The following is a 13,760-nucleotide window of genomic DNA, read 5'->3' as shown; positions in this document are numbered from 1 at the left end:
CTTGTGTCTTAGCCATACAAAACAGAATTGGGTAAACTCTTAAAACGTATTCTGAGATTATGGTTTTCAATTGAGAATTAGACCTTAAAATTCTTCCCTGCTAAATGAGAGAGTATTGCCTATTTCTGTCAACAAATTTAGTCAGTATTGAAGGCAGGAGGAAGAAGCATCTAAGAGTGCATTATTATAAACATTTCTTACGGAGGAAGGAACCTGAGGTAGGAGGCCTGTGTTTTCATTTTGTTTTTTCTTCTCCTCCTCTTCCTTTTCTTCTTGTTTTTCACTATGGCTCAAAGAAGATTACACAGGTTCAGTGCTTTGAAGAATCTGGAGGTAAATTGAGACGAGCCTTAATCTTTTCCGAGCAAGGATGGCTACCAGTTCTCAATAGAAGTGTCCTTGTGACACAGACATTTTGGTTGTAAATGGCGGTTGGTTATCATGCACTTCCCCATGTTTAATTATGAAGTTCAACTCTGATACAAGGAAGCTACAAGTTTCTCAACATGTGCATGGCCCTGTTTGAAACAGAAATATCAGGTCTCAAGGTGCATAAACAAGGCATTCAGAAAGACGACTCAGGATATTCCCGAAGGACAAAGCGGGGACCTCACGGGCAAGGCTCTCATCAGCTTTCCTGGCGAGATGCAAAGTGGCCCAGTTACCAGTCGGTGCCTTCACGCGGGTCATGATCGTCCAGAGGAAACTTACGGTTACGAGTCAGGACAGAAAAGGGTAGCGGGTCCTATGGAGAGTGTCCGTGAGGGCAGCCTGGAGGCTGCTGACCCGGCAGTGTGTGTGCGCGTGCGGTTGTCAGGCGAGCAGGGGTATATGCTGACCTGCCCGGTCTTCCTGGCTCAGATCATCAGGGTTGAATCACCTTTGAAGATTTTAGTGATAAGACTTTTGGAAATATGTTGGATCAAGGGAGCAAATTAAATATGTTAAATAAATACACTTCTATTGAAATCTCATATGTAATGTAACGTATCAGGAAAGCAAGCAATTCAGAGGTTTTCTTGCTTTTTATTTATTTAAAACATTTTTTTCTTACATTTTAGATCTATCATTTGTTGCCTTCTTTGAAGGATACAAAAGAACAGATTAAATGTGAGACTGAACAGATACAAGATCCGCTTTTTTAAGAGAAAAAAAGCAAAACTTTATGTTCCTCACATTATATGTTACCATGCTAAGAAAAACTGTTAAGATATACATTAAATATGTTCATGTTCAATGCAACAGTTTTAAGCATACCTAGAGTAAAGGAAAACTTACTTAGTGATATACAATGATGTGCCCTGCTTTATTTTATTATTATTATTACTATTATTATTTTCATTTAGAAGAGATATAGTTTATTTATTTTATTGAAGTAAAATTAACATAAAGTGCTATATCTAAGGTGCACAACATAATTATACAACAATTCTGTACGTTACTCAGTGCTCATCATGATAAATGTACTTTTAATCCCCTTGTCTATTTCACCCATCCCCTGCCACCTCCATTTTCTTAATTCACGGTCAGCATATAATTGAGCTTGACTTCAGGTTATATTTGTCCTTGAAACAACTCGTTAAGTGGAAGAAAAATCATTAAAAAATGATCTGATTGGTGATCAAACACAGTAGTGTGATAATATCCATACATATTCTATTGAAAAAGGATACTGGGTCATTGCTTATGATATTCTTTTTTTTTTTTTTTTTAAGTTTTTATTCATTTTGAGAGAGAGTATGAGTGGGGAAGAGAGAGAGAAGGAAAATCCCAAGCAGGCTCTGCACTGTCAGTGCAGAGCTCAATGTGGGACTTTAACCCACAAACTGTGAGATCATGACCTGAGCTGAAATCAAGAGTCGGGACGCTTAACCGACTCAGCCGGCCACCCAGGCACCCCTACTTTTGACAGTATTCTTGATTAAGTGGGGTAGCCTTCGGGATGCTTTTCCTCATTCTGTCCTCCATGCAGAACCACCTGGGTTTTGTTAAAACACAGATTGCTGGATCATACTCCCACATTTTTTCATTCAGTGGGTCTAGGAGGGGGTTGAAATGTTGCATTTTTACCCAGTTCCCAGCTAATGCTGTTGCTGCTAATCTAGAACCCACTCTTGCAAAATCATTGCCTTAGATACATTTAAGTAAAACTATTTCCTAATAGGTATCACCATATAAGCTAGATTTAAATAATTAAAACTACCTTGATACTTAAATTTAAAACAGTCTTCTGTGTTTGTTGTTTAAAGGAAGAGTACATTCCGTAAATGTTATGTCACATTTATTATGTTATATATTGTATTTTTGCATCTGTTGAGTAACTATCTTAGTTCTGGTTGTTCATGCAGTTATGTCCCATTTTCTATGAGACTGAGCTGTGAAAAAGACTTTTTTAATGCTATCAGCCTTTAAGGTGGATCAGAATCATTCTAAATTCTGTATTATATAAGATCCTACTATATTTAAATCATTGTACAGTTGACTTTGCTTTTATTTTTTATTTGGGTTCTATCTGTTCCCAGTCCTGGTATAAATGTCTGTTAATGCAGTCCTAGTTTGTGAAGCATTATTTGTGTGTGTGTGTGTGTGTGTGTGTGTGTGTGTGTATCTTGATTGAGATATAATTCAAATACTGTAAGATTTACCCATTTAAAGTGTGCACAATTCAAGCGGCTTTTAGCACAGTCACAGTGTTGCCCAACCATCACCACAATCCAATTTTGGAATGCTCTCATTACCCCGAAGAGAAACCCCGTCCTAATGAGCAGTCATACCTCACCCTCCCTCTTCCACTTCCACACCCAGCCCTCGGTAACCACTAGTCTACTTTCTGTCCCTGGATTTGCTTGTTCTGGACATTTCGTACAAATGGAACCTTATAATATGTTGTCTCTTGTGGTTGACTTTTCATTTAGTGTAATGTTTTCAAGATTCATCCATGTCGTAACACCTATCTGTCCCATCATCTATCTATGTGTCTCTGTCGTGATTGGTTAATATTCCGGTATGTGTCTGTTGATGGACATTTGGGTTGTTTCCAGTTTTTAGCTGTTATGAAAAATGCTGCTATGAGCATTTGTGTACAAGTTTTTTATGGATATTCCTTTTCATTTCTCCTACATAGATACCTAGGAATAGAATTGCAGGGTCAGATGGTAACACTGTGTTTAACATTTTGAGGAATTGTCCAACTGTTTTCCAAAACAGCTGCACTATTTTACACTCTCCCTAGCAATGTATGAGGTTTCTGGTTTTTCCATATCCTCACCAACACTTTAATCTTGTTTCTGTTTTTTTAATTATAGCCATCATAGTAGGTTTGAAGTGGTATCTCATTGTGGTTTTGGTGTGCATTTCCCTAATTGCTAATGATGTTGAGCCTGTTTTCATGTGCTTCTTGGCCATTTGTATATCCTGTTTGGAGAAATCTCTAATCAAATCCATACCCATTTTTAAAATATGTGTCTCTTTATGATAGTATTGTAAGAGTTCTTTATGTATTTTGGATACAAGTCTCTTACTCAGTGTAAGATTTACAAATACTATTCTCTCCTACTGTATGCCTTTTTTTTTTTTTTTTTTTCCTTGATGGTATTGTTTGTAGCACAAAAGGTTTTAATTCTGGTGGTCTTTTCTTTCATTGATAGTGCTTTTGGTATTGTATCTAAGAAACCATTGCCTACTCCAAGGTCATGAAGGTTTAGGGCTATGTTTTCTTTGACGAATTTTATAATTTTAGCTCTGACATTTAGGTCTCTGATCCACTTTGAGTTAATTTTTGTGTTTGGTGTGGGTCCAACTTTAGTCTATTGCAGTGTGGATATCCTGTTGTCCCAACACCATTTGTTGAAAAAACCTATTTTTTTAACATTTACTTATTTTTGAAACAGAAAGAGACAGAGTGTGAGTGGGGAGGGGCAGAGAGAGAGGGAGACACAGAATCCAAAGCAGGCTCCGGGCTCCGAGCCGTCTGCACAGAGCTCGGTGTGGGGCTTGAACCCATGAACCATGAGATCATAAAATGAGCCAAAGTCGGATGCTTAACGAACTGAGCCACTCAGGTGCCCCTGAAAAAAATATTCTTTCTTCCATTGAGTTGTCTGGGTACTCTTGTCAAAAGTCAGTTGATCATAAATATAAGCATTTTGGGCTATCAGTTTTATGTCATTAATCTTGGTTTGTTGAACATTTATGTTAGTACTTTTAAAATGTATTCCAGAAGTGATGATTTTTTCTATGTGAAATGTTTTTTCTTTTTAGCTTTAAAAACTGTCACTATGTGGTAGTAATCTACCAAATTAGATATAGTTATTAAAAGATAGACTTGAAGCTGTTTTAAGCAGAAAGCTTTGAAGTATATAAAATTTCAGTTGTTTTTTGTTGCTCTTTTTTTGTTGTTGTTGCTTTTTTTCATCGTTTTTGTATTGCTTACTTATTTAAGAATGACCAGAATTTGAATAATTGCTAGAAAAAATGTTTATACGTTTACATGAAAATTCGTATGCAGAACGGGAAAGAACTGAAAGCAGATGTCTAGGAAGCAGCAAAATTCAAATGAGTATGAAGCTTACTTGTGTAAGAGAGGCTTATCATTGCATTCTGGGTACCGAATAGCTTGTTAAAAACAAGAGTAACGTTTCCGAAAACATTGACGATTCTTCGTTTTAGGACTCCTAACAAATGGATGTGGTCTGCATACCTTTTCATCTTTCAGAGGCTACATTGGTGCTTGATTTTGTTTTCTCGGGTAGCAGAGAGCATACGAAGTTCTCACGGTGGCGCAACTGGCTTCTTACCGTCCTTCTGTTTCGCGTGCATGTTACTAAACATGGAGATCCCCCGACTGCTTGTATTTTGCGAAAATGCACCTTCATGTGTTTGTGCCGGTCCTGTATTTCCTGTCATGTTGCATATAAGCGATGGGCATGTTTTAGATGTCAGGCTAATGGCTTTGCCTTTCGTTCAGGAATCTTTATCTGAAGTGGAAGAAAAATACAAGAAAGCCATGGTTTCCAACGCACAGTTGGACAATGAGAAGAACAATTTGATCTACCAGGTAGACACCCTCAAAGACGTTATTGAAGAACAGGAGGAACAGATGGCGGAATTTTATAGAGAAAATGAAGAAAAATCAAAGGTAAGTGTGCACCTTGTATCCTCTCTTGGTCTGGGGCGGAAGATTCACACCCGCCATTTAAAAGGTGCTGCGCTGGATGGAAGAGGGCTTCAGACCTGGAAGTGGAGCTTCAGTTGAAACTGGTTGTTCCAAGGAAATTGACAGAACGTGAGCTACCAGTTCCTAGAACGTTTTCCTTTTAAGTTCTTACGGAATCTGTTTAATTTTCTTAAGAAAAGTCTTATGACCTCCTTCAGTTTCTGAAGATAAAATGCAGCTCAAGTTTTATCTTTATTTTCTGTCTCTTAATTGCGGCAGTTTCAGCGAATTACTTAATTTCTTCCTGTTGAAACTGGCTGGAAACTCCACAAAGCTCTGAAGACTTTCCGGGAGGCAGTTCATTTTGTTCTTTTCTTTTATTTCTATCATTTTTTAAGAGACTCTCTTTTCCAAATGATTAGAGAGAAGTTTTTAATCAGTTATTTATTTAAAAACAGCAGGATGGAGACTTGGGTCAGATGTCAGCAGATGTTTTCTTTAGAGGTTTGTAAGCTATACTGTTAGAATGTACAGATGGAAAATGAAAGCCACTGTCCAAGGTTCATATTTGCCCTTTGACGCAAGCAGAAAACAAATTGGGTTCTCTTTTAAAATGTTAATGTCAGTCCAAGCAGAGGACAAAAGGCTGTTACTGCCAAAATATGAGTTGTGACAACATTGCAAAAATAAAAAGCCCAGAAAACAATTTCGGAAATGTGCATTGGTTAGAAACATCAGTCATCTGAAGGGAGGGAAGCTGTTAATATAACCTCGAAGGGACTGGCATTAATACTGTAAATTCTAATAGGGATTTTTTTTTTCCTTGAGGATTGAAAATGTTCATTCCAGTCTGTTTTGGTCATGTTTAAAAAGTGTTCAGAAATGTTTGCCAAGAATTTGGGAGAAGGAAGGATGAATAGGCAGCACATTGAGGATTTTTAGGGCAGTGATACTGTTCTAATGGATACATTATCCATTTGTGGAAACCCATAGAATATACAATACCAAGAATGAACCTGCATGTAAACTGTGGGCTTTGGGTGTGGTGATATGTCACTGTGGGTTCAGCGACTGTAACGATTGTACCTCTCTGGTGCAGGATGTTGATAGCAGGTAGGAGAGCCTCTTTGTGTCGGGGGGAGGAGTATGTGGGAACTCTGTGCTTTCCACTCAACTCCCAAGAACCCAGAAGTGCTCTAAACAGTCAAGTCTACTAAAAAAAAAGTTAGGATAAGAAAACTTGTATCTGCACAAGTGGAAAAGAGACTTCTGGGTATTGTCATATTGGATGACAGGGCTCATTGCGGACTATGATTTGGTGGCATAGCTGGTTTCCTCTGTGATTCTTCCTGTTTCTTAAGGACCAGTTTTGGAGATTATGAACCATCATACTTTATGTAGAGCCCTTGGACTCCTTTTTTTGCTTTTCCATGCTTTTTTCGTATCTATTTCTGGCTCTTTGCTTCTAGGAGATTAGAGGACAATCTCACGCTAAAGTATTTAATGTTCAGTGCTAAATGCCCTTGAGCATTTAAAAAAAAAACAAACCTCCATGATTAACTTACTAAGCCACTTTCTTTTTCCCTTCTTTTTCTAAGATCTAGAGATGTCTTAGCATACATAGTGGTGTGGTTTTTAATTTTTATGTAGAAAAAAACTTGTGCTTTTCAAATTAAAAAAATCTGTGAGCTTTTTATTTATTTTTTATTTTTTATTTTATTTTATTTTTTTTTAACGTTTATTTACTTTTGAGACAGAGACAGAGCATGAACGGGGGAGGGTCAGAGAGAGAGGGAGACACAGAATCCGAAACAGGCCCCAGGCTCTGAGCTGTCAGCACAGAGCCCGACACGGGGCTCGAATTCACGGACCGCGAGATCATGACCTGAGCTGAAGTCGGATGCTTAGCCGACTGAGCCACCCAGGCGCCCCTCTGTGAGCTTTTTAAATACTCTGTAAATCTACTTTGGGTACCGTGATGCCTCTCTCTAGTGCACCTTCTCTCTGAGCTCTTCTCAGTAGATATCGCCTCATGCAGGAGGCTCAGAGGTTCATGCTCGGAGACATACAGAGAGGTCAGGCGCTCAGGTATGTTTCATTATAGCTCAGAAGGTAAGGGTGGAGAAGGACCATTCAATTAAAACAACAATGATATTAATATAGTTTTTCAGATGTCGTCAGTGCTTCCTACTGGGAATATAATAACTGCATCTTAAATATTCTGTCTGTACCTACTTTGGGGAAGAATGCCTGATTAGGAATGTCTCAAGTATATTATTGTTTTCTTTTTATTTTTTAATTAATTAATTAATTTTAAAAAAATTTCTTTTTTTTAATGTTTATTTATTTTTGAGACAGAGAGAGACACAGCATGAGCAGGGAAGGGGCAGAGAGAGAGAGAGGGAGACACAGAATGTGAAGCAGGCTCCAGGCTCTGAGCTGTCAGCACAGAGCCCGATGCGGGGCTCAAACTCACGAACCGTGAGATCATGACCTGAGCCCAAGTTGGACGCTTAACCGACTGAACCACCCAGGTGCCCCATTATTCTTTTCTTAGTAGCTATTTATTTTAGTAGGGGATTCTTTTTTTTTTTTTTTTTAAGCTTATCTGAGATTTTTAAAAAGTGTTTCATTATAGATTTTAAAAATACAAAAAAAATAGACTATACTGAACCCTCCTAAAACCCATCACATACCCCCAGCAACCATCAGTGTGTGGCCAATTTTACCCTGTCCACTTCCTTCACTCCTGTTCTTTGAGACAAGTCCTCAGTGTCTCATATTTTAAATTTTTTTTTTCAACGTTTTTATTTATTTTTGGGACAGAGAGAGACAGAGCACGAACGGGGGAGGGGGAGAGAGAGAGGGAGACACAGAATCGGAAACAGGCTCCAGGCTCCGAGCCATCAGCCCAGAGCCTGACGCGGGGCTCGAACTCCTGGACCGCGAGATCGTGACCTGGCTGAAGTCGGACGCTTAACCGACTGTGCCACCCAGGCGCCCCTAGTGTCTCATATTTTTTTTTTTTTAATTTTTTTTTTTTCCAACGTTTATTTATTTTTGGGACAGAGAGAGAGCATGAACGGGGGAGGGGCAGAGAGAGAGGGAGACACAGAATCAGAAACAGGCTCCAGGCTCTGAGCCATCAGCCCAGAGCCGGACGCGGGGCTCGAACTCCCGGACCGCGAGATCGTGACCTGGCTGAAGTCGGATGCTTAACCGACTGCGCCACCCAGGTGCCCCTCATATTTTAATAAGAGTTTAGGTATGGCTCTCTAAGTGATATGGACTCCCTCTCTCTCTCTCTTTTTTTTAAAACTTTTTTTAACGTTTATTCATTTTTGAGAGAGCGCAAGGAGGGGTGGGGCAGAGAGAGAGGGAGACACAGAATCTGAAGCAGGCTCCAGTCTCTGAGCTGTCATCACAGAGCCCGACGTGGGGCTCCGACTCATGAACCGTGAGATTCATGACCTGAGCTGAAGTCAGATGCTTAACTGACTGAGTCACCCAGGTGCCCTAGACTCCCTCTCTTTTTAAAACATAACCACAAGATCATTTCACATCTGAAAAATTCAGAATAATTCCTTCATACTACCGATCCAACCATTGTTAAAATCTCAACGGTCTCCAGTGACCTAAGTTGTTTTCTTTTTTACACTTCAACAACAACGACCACCGAGGATCCAGATAAGTTCCACATATTGGAATTAGTTGTCATGTCTTTTAAGTCTCTTTTTATTTATAGGTTTCCTTTCATCTCTCTCTCTCTCTCTCTCTCTCTTTTTTTTTTTCCCCTCCCTTGCAATTTGTGTGTTGAAGAGACTGGATTGCTTGGCTTAACAGTTTTCAACAGCCTTAGGGATTTTGCTGTTTTATCCCTATGGTGTCTTTAATGTGTTCCCTTTTCCTCTGTGTTTCCTGTAAACAGGTAGTTAGGTTTAGAGGCTTAAACAAATACAGGTGTAGTGTTTTTGGCAAGTTCACTTCATAGGTTGTCTTCCTTCAGGAGGCCCTGATGTGTGGCTCTTTCTTTTTGTAATGCTGTCGCTGGGTGCTTCGGTCTGTTAGTTGACCAGGCGCTGTAAAATGGGACGTTCTAAGTCCATCATTACTGTTTTCTTTGACTGTGTTAAAGTGGATTGGAGCTATAATTCACATACCATATGTTGTGGTTCATCTGTTTGAAGTGTACAATTCAGGGCCTGTGTATATTCACAGTTACGTGCAGCCATCCCCAGTTTCAGAGTCCTGTAGTCTTGTCAGAAAGAAACCCCGTATCCTTTAGCTGTTATCCCCCTGTCTCCCGCCCCTTCAGCCCTACGTAACCACTGGTCTGCCTTCTGTGTCTATAGAGTTCCTCTTTCTAGATTTGCATCTAGTGGAGTCATATAATATGTGGTCTTTTGAGACTGGCTTCTTTCACTTAGCTTAAATCTTTTTGAGGTTCACTCATGCTGTAGTATGAGTCACTACTTTCACTGCTTTTTTATAGCCTAATATTATCCCATTGTATGGGTATAGCGCATTTTGTGTGTCCATTTGGGTGTTGATGCACATTCTCCCCCCCCCCCCTTGTGAATAATGCTGCTGTAAACATTTGTGTACAAGTTTTTGTGTAGACGTATGCTGTCCTTTCTGTTAAGTGCATACCTGGGAGTGGAATTGCTGGTCACATGGCAATGCCATGTTCAACCATTGGAGGAATGCCACAGTGGTTTCCAAAGTGGCTGCGCCATTTCACATTCCCAGCAGCAGGGCATGTGAGTTCTGATTTCTCTATACCCTCACCAGCACTTGTTATTGTCTGACTTTTTTTAGAGCCGTCCTAGCAGCTGTGGTTTTGATTTGCGTTTTCCTGATAACTAATGGTTTTGAGTATATCTTCATGTATTTATTGACTCTTTGTATATCTTTCTCAGAAAAATACATCTTTTGCCTATTTTTAACTTGGGTTGTCTGCTTATAATCGAGTTGTAAGAGTTTATATATTCCAGATACAAGTCCCTTATCATATACAGCCTAAAGCATGTTTCAAAATATCATTATGAAGTCACCAATTCAAACATTTGATGATTCGAAATCATTGTAGCTTTTATTCTTAGTCGATTTTCAAGTTGTTCAACCTTTAACTAATATGAGTGTCTTCAGGTTGATTTCCAAGTAGCTTTGACTCATTGTAAGTCTCACCGTCTTGGTAAGTTCTCTGCTACCTAGCACGAGAAAGGGTTCCAGGTTCGTCTGGTCGTTTCTTGCTCCATACCCGGAACCAGCTGTTTGTCCGGGGCGCTGGCTCTCGTAGGGGGGCAGTGTGCGTGCTAGAGAGCTCTTGCCACCGAGAGGATTATGGTTTATAAAGGGCTTTTTAGTGGATATACAGGAAATGTTTATGTGGGGTACTTTTTTCTTTGTAAAGTCAAAATACATTACGAATTTACGCTGGTAGTTCTAGTTCACGTTCAGGACTCAAGCACTTTTCCTTCTTACACGTGCATGTCTCCGTTTTCCCACTGTGCGTTCTCAAAGTCACTGGGGATGATAGTAATTATGTTATATTCTGTTCTCATTGCTGTGCCCCACAGTACTCAGAATAGCAATACCAATGTCACCACCAACGATATAATTACTGAAAATAGTTAAAAGTTTTTTGTGTTCTTCTGTTGGCTTGTTACTTTGCTGCTAGCCTATGTATAGCCCAAGCATTGGTTTTAAAAGTTACTCAAAATAGTTTCTCTCTCTGTGCTGATGCTGCTACCTGGATATATAGTTAGGTTCATTGTATTTTATGTTCAGTATTTAGGAGTTGCTTTTAAAATTTTTATCTTTAAATAATTTTCGCTTTTAACTGTGGTGAAAAGTACAACGAAGGTCACGTCTTAACAGTTTTAAATTGTTACGGTTCAGTGATATCAAGTATATTCACGTTGTTGTGCAGTGAGAACTTTCTCATCTTGCAAAACTGAAACTCTCTTACGCAACAGCTCCCGGCCGCGTGCCCTCCGCTCCTGGCAACGACCGACCGTTCCCCTTGCTCTGTGGGTCTGGCTGCTCTGGGCGTCTCATCAGTGAGCTCATACAGGATTTGTCTTTTTGTGACTGGCTTGTTTCACTAGCGTAATGCCCTCAGGTTTCACCCATGTTAGCACGTGTCAGAATTCCCTTCCTGAATAATACTGTAGTGTGTCTGTGTACCACATTTTGTTTATCCATTCATTTGCTGGTGGACACTTGGGTTGCTTCCATCAGGAATTGCTTTTTCAATTTAATTTTGTTGCAGTTACATAACATTTACATGTATCTGAAGTCAAATGAAAGAAAATCTACTCAAAGAAATCAGTCTTCTATCTCTTCATTCCTGTTTCTTGAGGGAATTTTTCACCTAAATGGTTTATTCTTCCTTTCTTCTTCTTCTTCTTTTTTTTTTTTTTTTTTGCTTAAGAAGGTAGATCTATTTTGCTATTCAAAAAATATATATACAAATGTGTATGTTTTTATTTCCCCCCTTTCTTAGAAAATGGTAGCATACTGTAAATATCTTTCCATACCTCGATGACTGTGACCTTTATGATCGTGGATCTTCTTCACTCTTTTGTATTATTACATAGTTATTCCGTTGTGTGTGTGTCCTGTAGTTTCTTCCACCAGCTCCCTATTAATGGACATTTGAATTGCTGGCAGTGTTTTGCTGTTAAAAATAGTCCTGCAGAAGTGGTGTGCTACATAAGTCCTTTTGCATTTTTGCTGGCCTGTCTACGGGAGTCGTCAAAGTGGGTTTACTGGGTCTAAGGGTATGGTAATTCTGTTGGATCTGCCGGATTCCCTTTGTGGTAGTAGTGATGCCATTTCGGATTCCTGTCAAAATGTGCGAGAGGGCCTGTTCCCTTCCCCATAGAATTTTCTTGAATATGTTGTCAAGTTTTGGACGAGTGCTTCAGTGGGACATACAGTTTTAACTTCTTGATCTTTTAGTATGATCATCTTTTTATATTCAGCGTGATTTCTGTTTTTTTCTGTGAACTGTCCATATCTTTAGATTATTTTTCTATATACTAGTGTTTTTTCTTCCTAAGTTTAGAGACTCTATATAGAGAGATAGTCATGTTTTGTCTCTGATGTAAGTTGTAATTTATTTTTTACAGCTTATCATTTGTATTTGTACTTTTCTTAGAGTGCCTTTTGCCATTCAAAAGTGTGTATGTGGTCTAACTTATTACCCGTTTCCTATTCTTGCTTGCAGATTTTTGGATTTCTTAGTACTGTTTTCCCTACTCTTCGGTTATAGGAATCCACTCATTTTTTTCTCTAGTAACTATATCCTTCCTTCCTTCTCTCTTTTTCCCTCTCTTCTTTCTGTGCACTTCCAATCCGTTTGAAATTTGTCTGGTGTGTAGTCTGAGGTGTCGTTCCAATTCTCTTTTTCCATTTGGGTTACGGTTTTTCCGGGGTCACGACATGAAAGTCTGTCTTTTCTCACCGATTTGAGATGCGCTTCTTGTTTTGTCGTTTGATGTATTTGACATGTAACTGGGTATATTTCTGGATCTTCTGTTCTGCTCTCTGTGCTCATAGGCCATCACAACATTGTTTTAATTATGTAGGTCTTATATCCAGTAAGGCTAGCTTTCTGTTTTTTCAGTGCTTTTTTTCCTGGCTGTTTTTTCTTACATTTTTCTTACAAATTTTACAATCAGCTTCTCTAACTCTGATGAGAAAAAAGCCTAATAGTATTTTTATTTGGACTGCATTAAATGCATAGATTTATTTGGGGGAGAACTGACATTCTTATGATACTGAGGTGTTTTTTTTTTTAATTTTTTATTACATTTATTTATTTTTGAGAGACAGAATGAGACAAGGTGAGAACGGGGGAGGGGCAGAGAGAGAGGGAGACACGGAATCCGAAGCAGGCTCCAGGCTCTGAGCTGTCAGCACAGAGCCCGATTCAGGGTTCAAACCCACAAACCGTGAGAGCATGACCTGAGCTGAAGTCGGATGCCTAACCGACCGAGCCACCCAGGTGCCCTGATACTGAGTCTTTTTATCCAGGAAGATGGTATACCTTTCTGTTTGTTTAGTCCTACTTGTCTTTCAGGAATATATATTTCTTAGCGTTTGTTTATTTTGAGAGAGGGAGAGAGAGACAGAGGCAGAGACAGAGACAGAGAGGGAGAGTGTGGGTGAGGGGCAGGGGGAGAGGGAGAATCCCAAGCAGGCTCCATACTGTCGGTGCAGAGCCAGACATGGGGCTTGATCCCATGAACCGTGAGATCATGACCTGAGCTGAAATCAATACTTAACCGACTGAACCACCCAGGCGCCCTCAGGAACATTGTATATAATTTTCCCCATATTGATCTTTGGGTATTTCCTATATGTTTACACATGTATGTTTAAAAATTTTGTGTTGTGATCGTGTGTTTATTGTATTTTCTCTCTAGATTATATTTATGAAGATTATTGAGTTTTATATGTTAATTATATGACCTGTTACTTTATTAAGTCATCTCATAGTTCTTAGTAATTTTGCCATTGATTAGTCAGGGTTTTCATCTCCTAGGAGATGAAAAATGTTAATTTTCTGAGCCTTTCCCTAGAATTCGGCATTTTT

The 13,760-nt window shown here is 39.3% G+C and overlaps 1 protein-coding gene across 24 annotated transcripts in view; it reads left to right on the top strand.

Moving 5' to 3' along the window:
- LRRFIP2 (LRR binding FLII interacting protein 2) overlaps window positions 1–13,760 on the top strand; it is a 107,545-nt gene that overhangs the window by 73,822 nt on the left and 19,963 nt on the right. For all 24 annotated transcript variants that reach the window (XM_086720401.1, XM_086720400.1, XM_086720421.1 and 21 more), the window contains one exon: window positions 4,967–5,137. In XM_086720401.1, coding sequence (XP_086576527.1) covers window positions 4,967–5,137 — 171 coding nt within the window. The remainder of the gene's footprint in view (window positions 1–4,966; window positions 5,138–13,760) is intronic.

This window comes from Puma concolor, chromosome C2, assembly GCF_028749965.1.
Source record: "Puma concolor isolate L17-30 chromosome C2, mPumCon1.1.hap2, whole genome shotgun sequence".
Classification (NCBI taxonomy): domain Eukaryota; kingdom Metazoa; phylum Chordata; class Mammalia; order Carnivora; family Felidae; genus Puma; species Puma concolor.
This window is presented reverse-complemented; position numbering and strand designations above follow the sequence as displayed.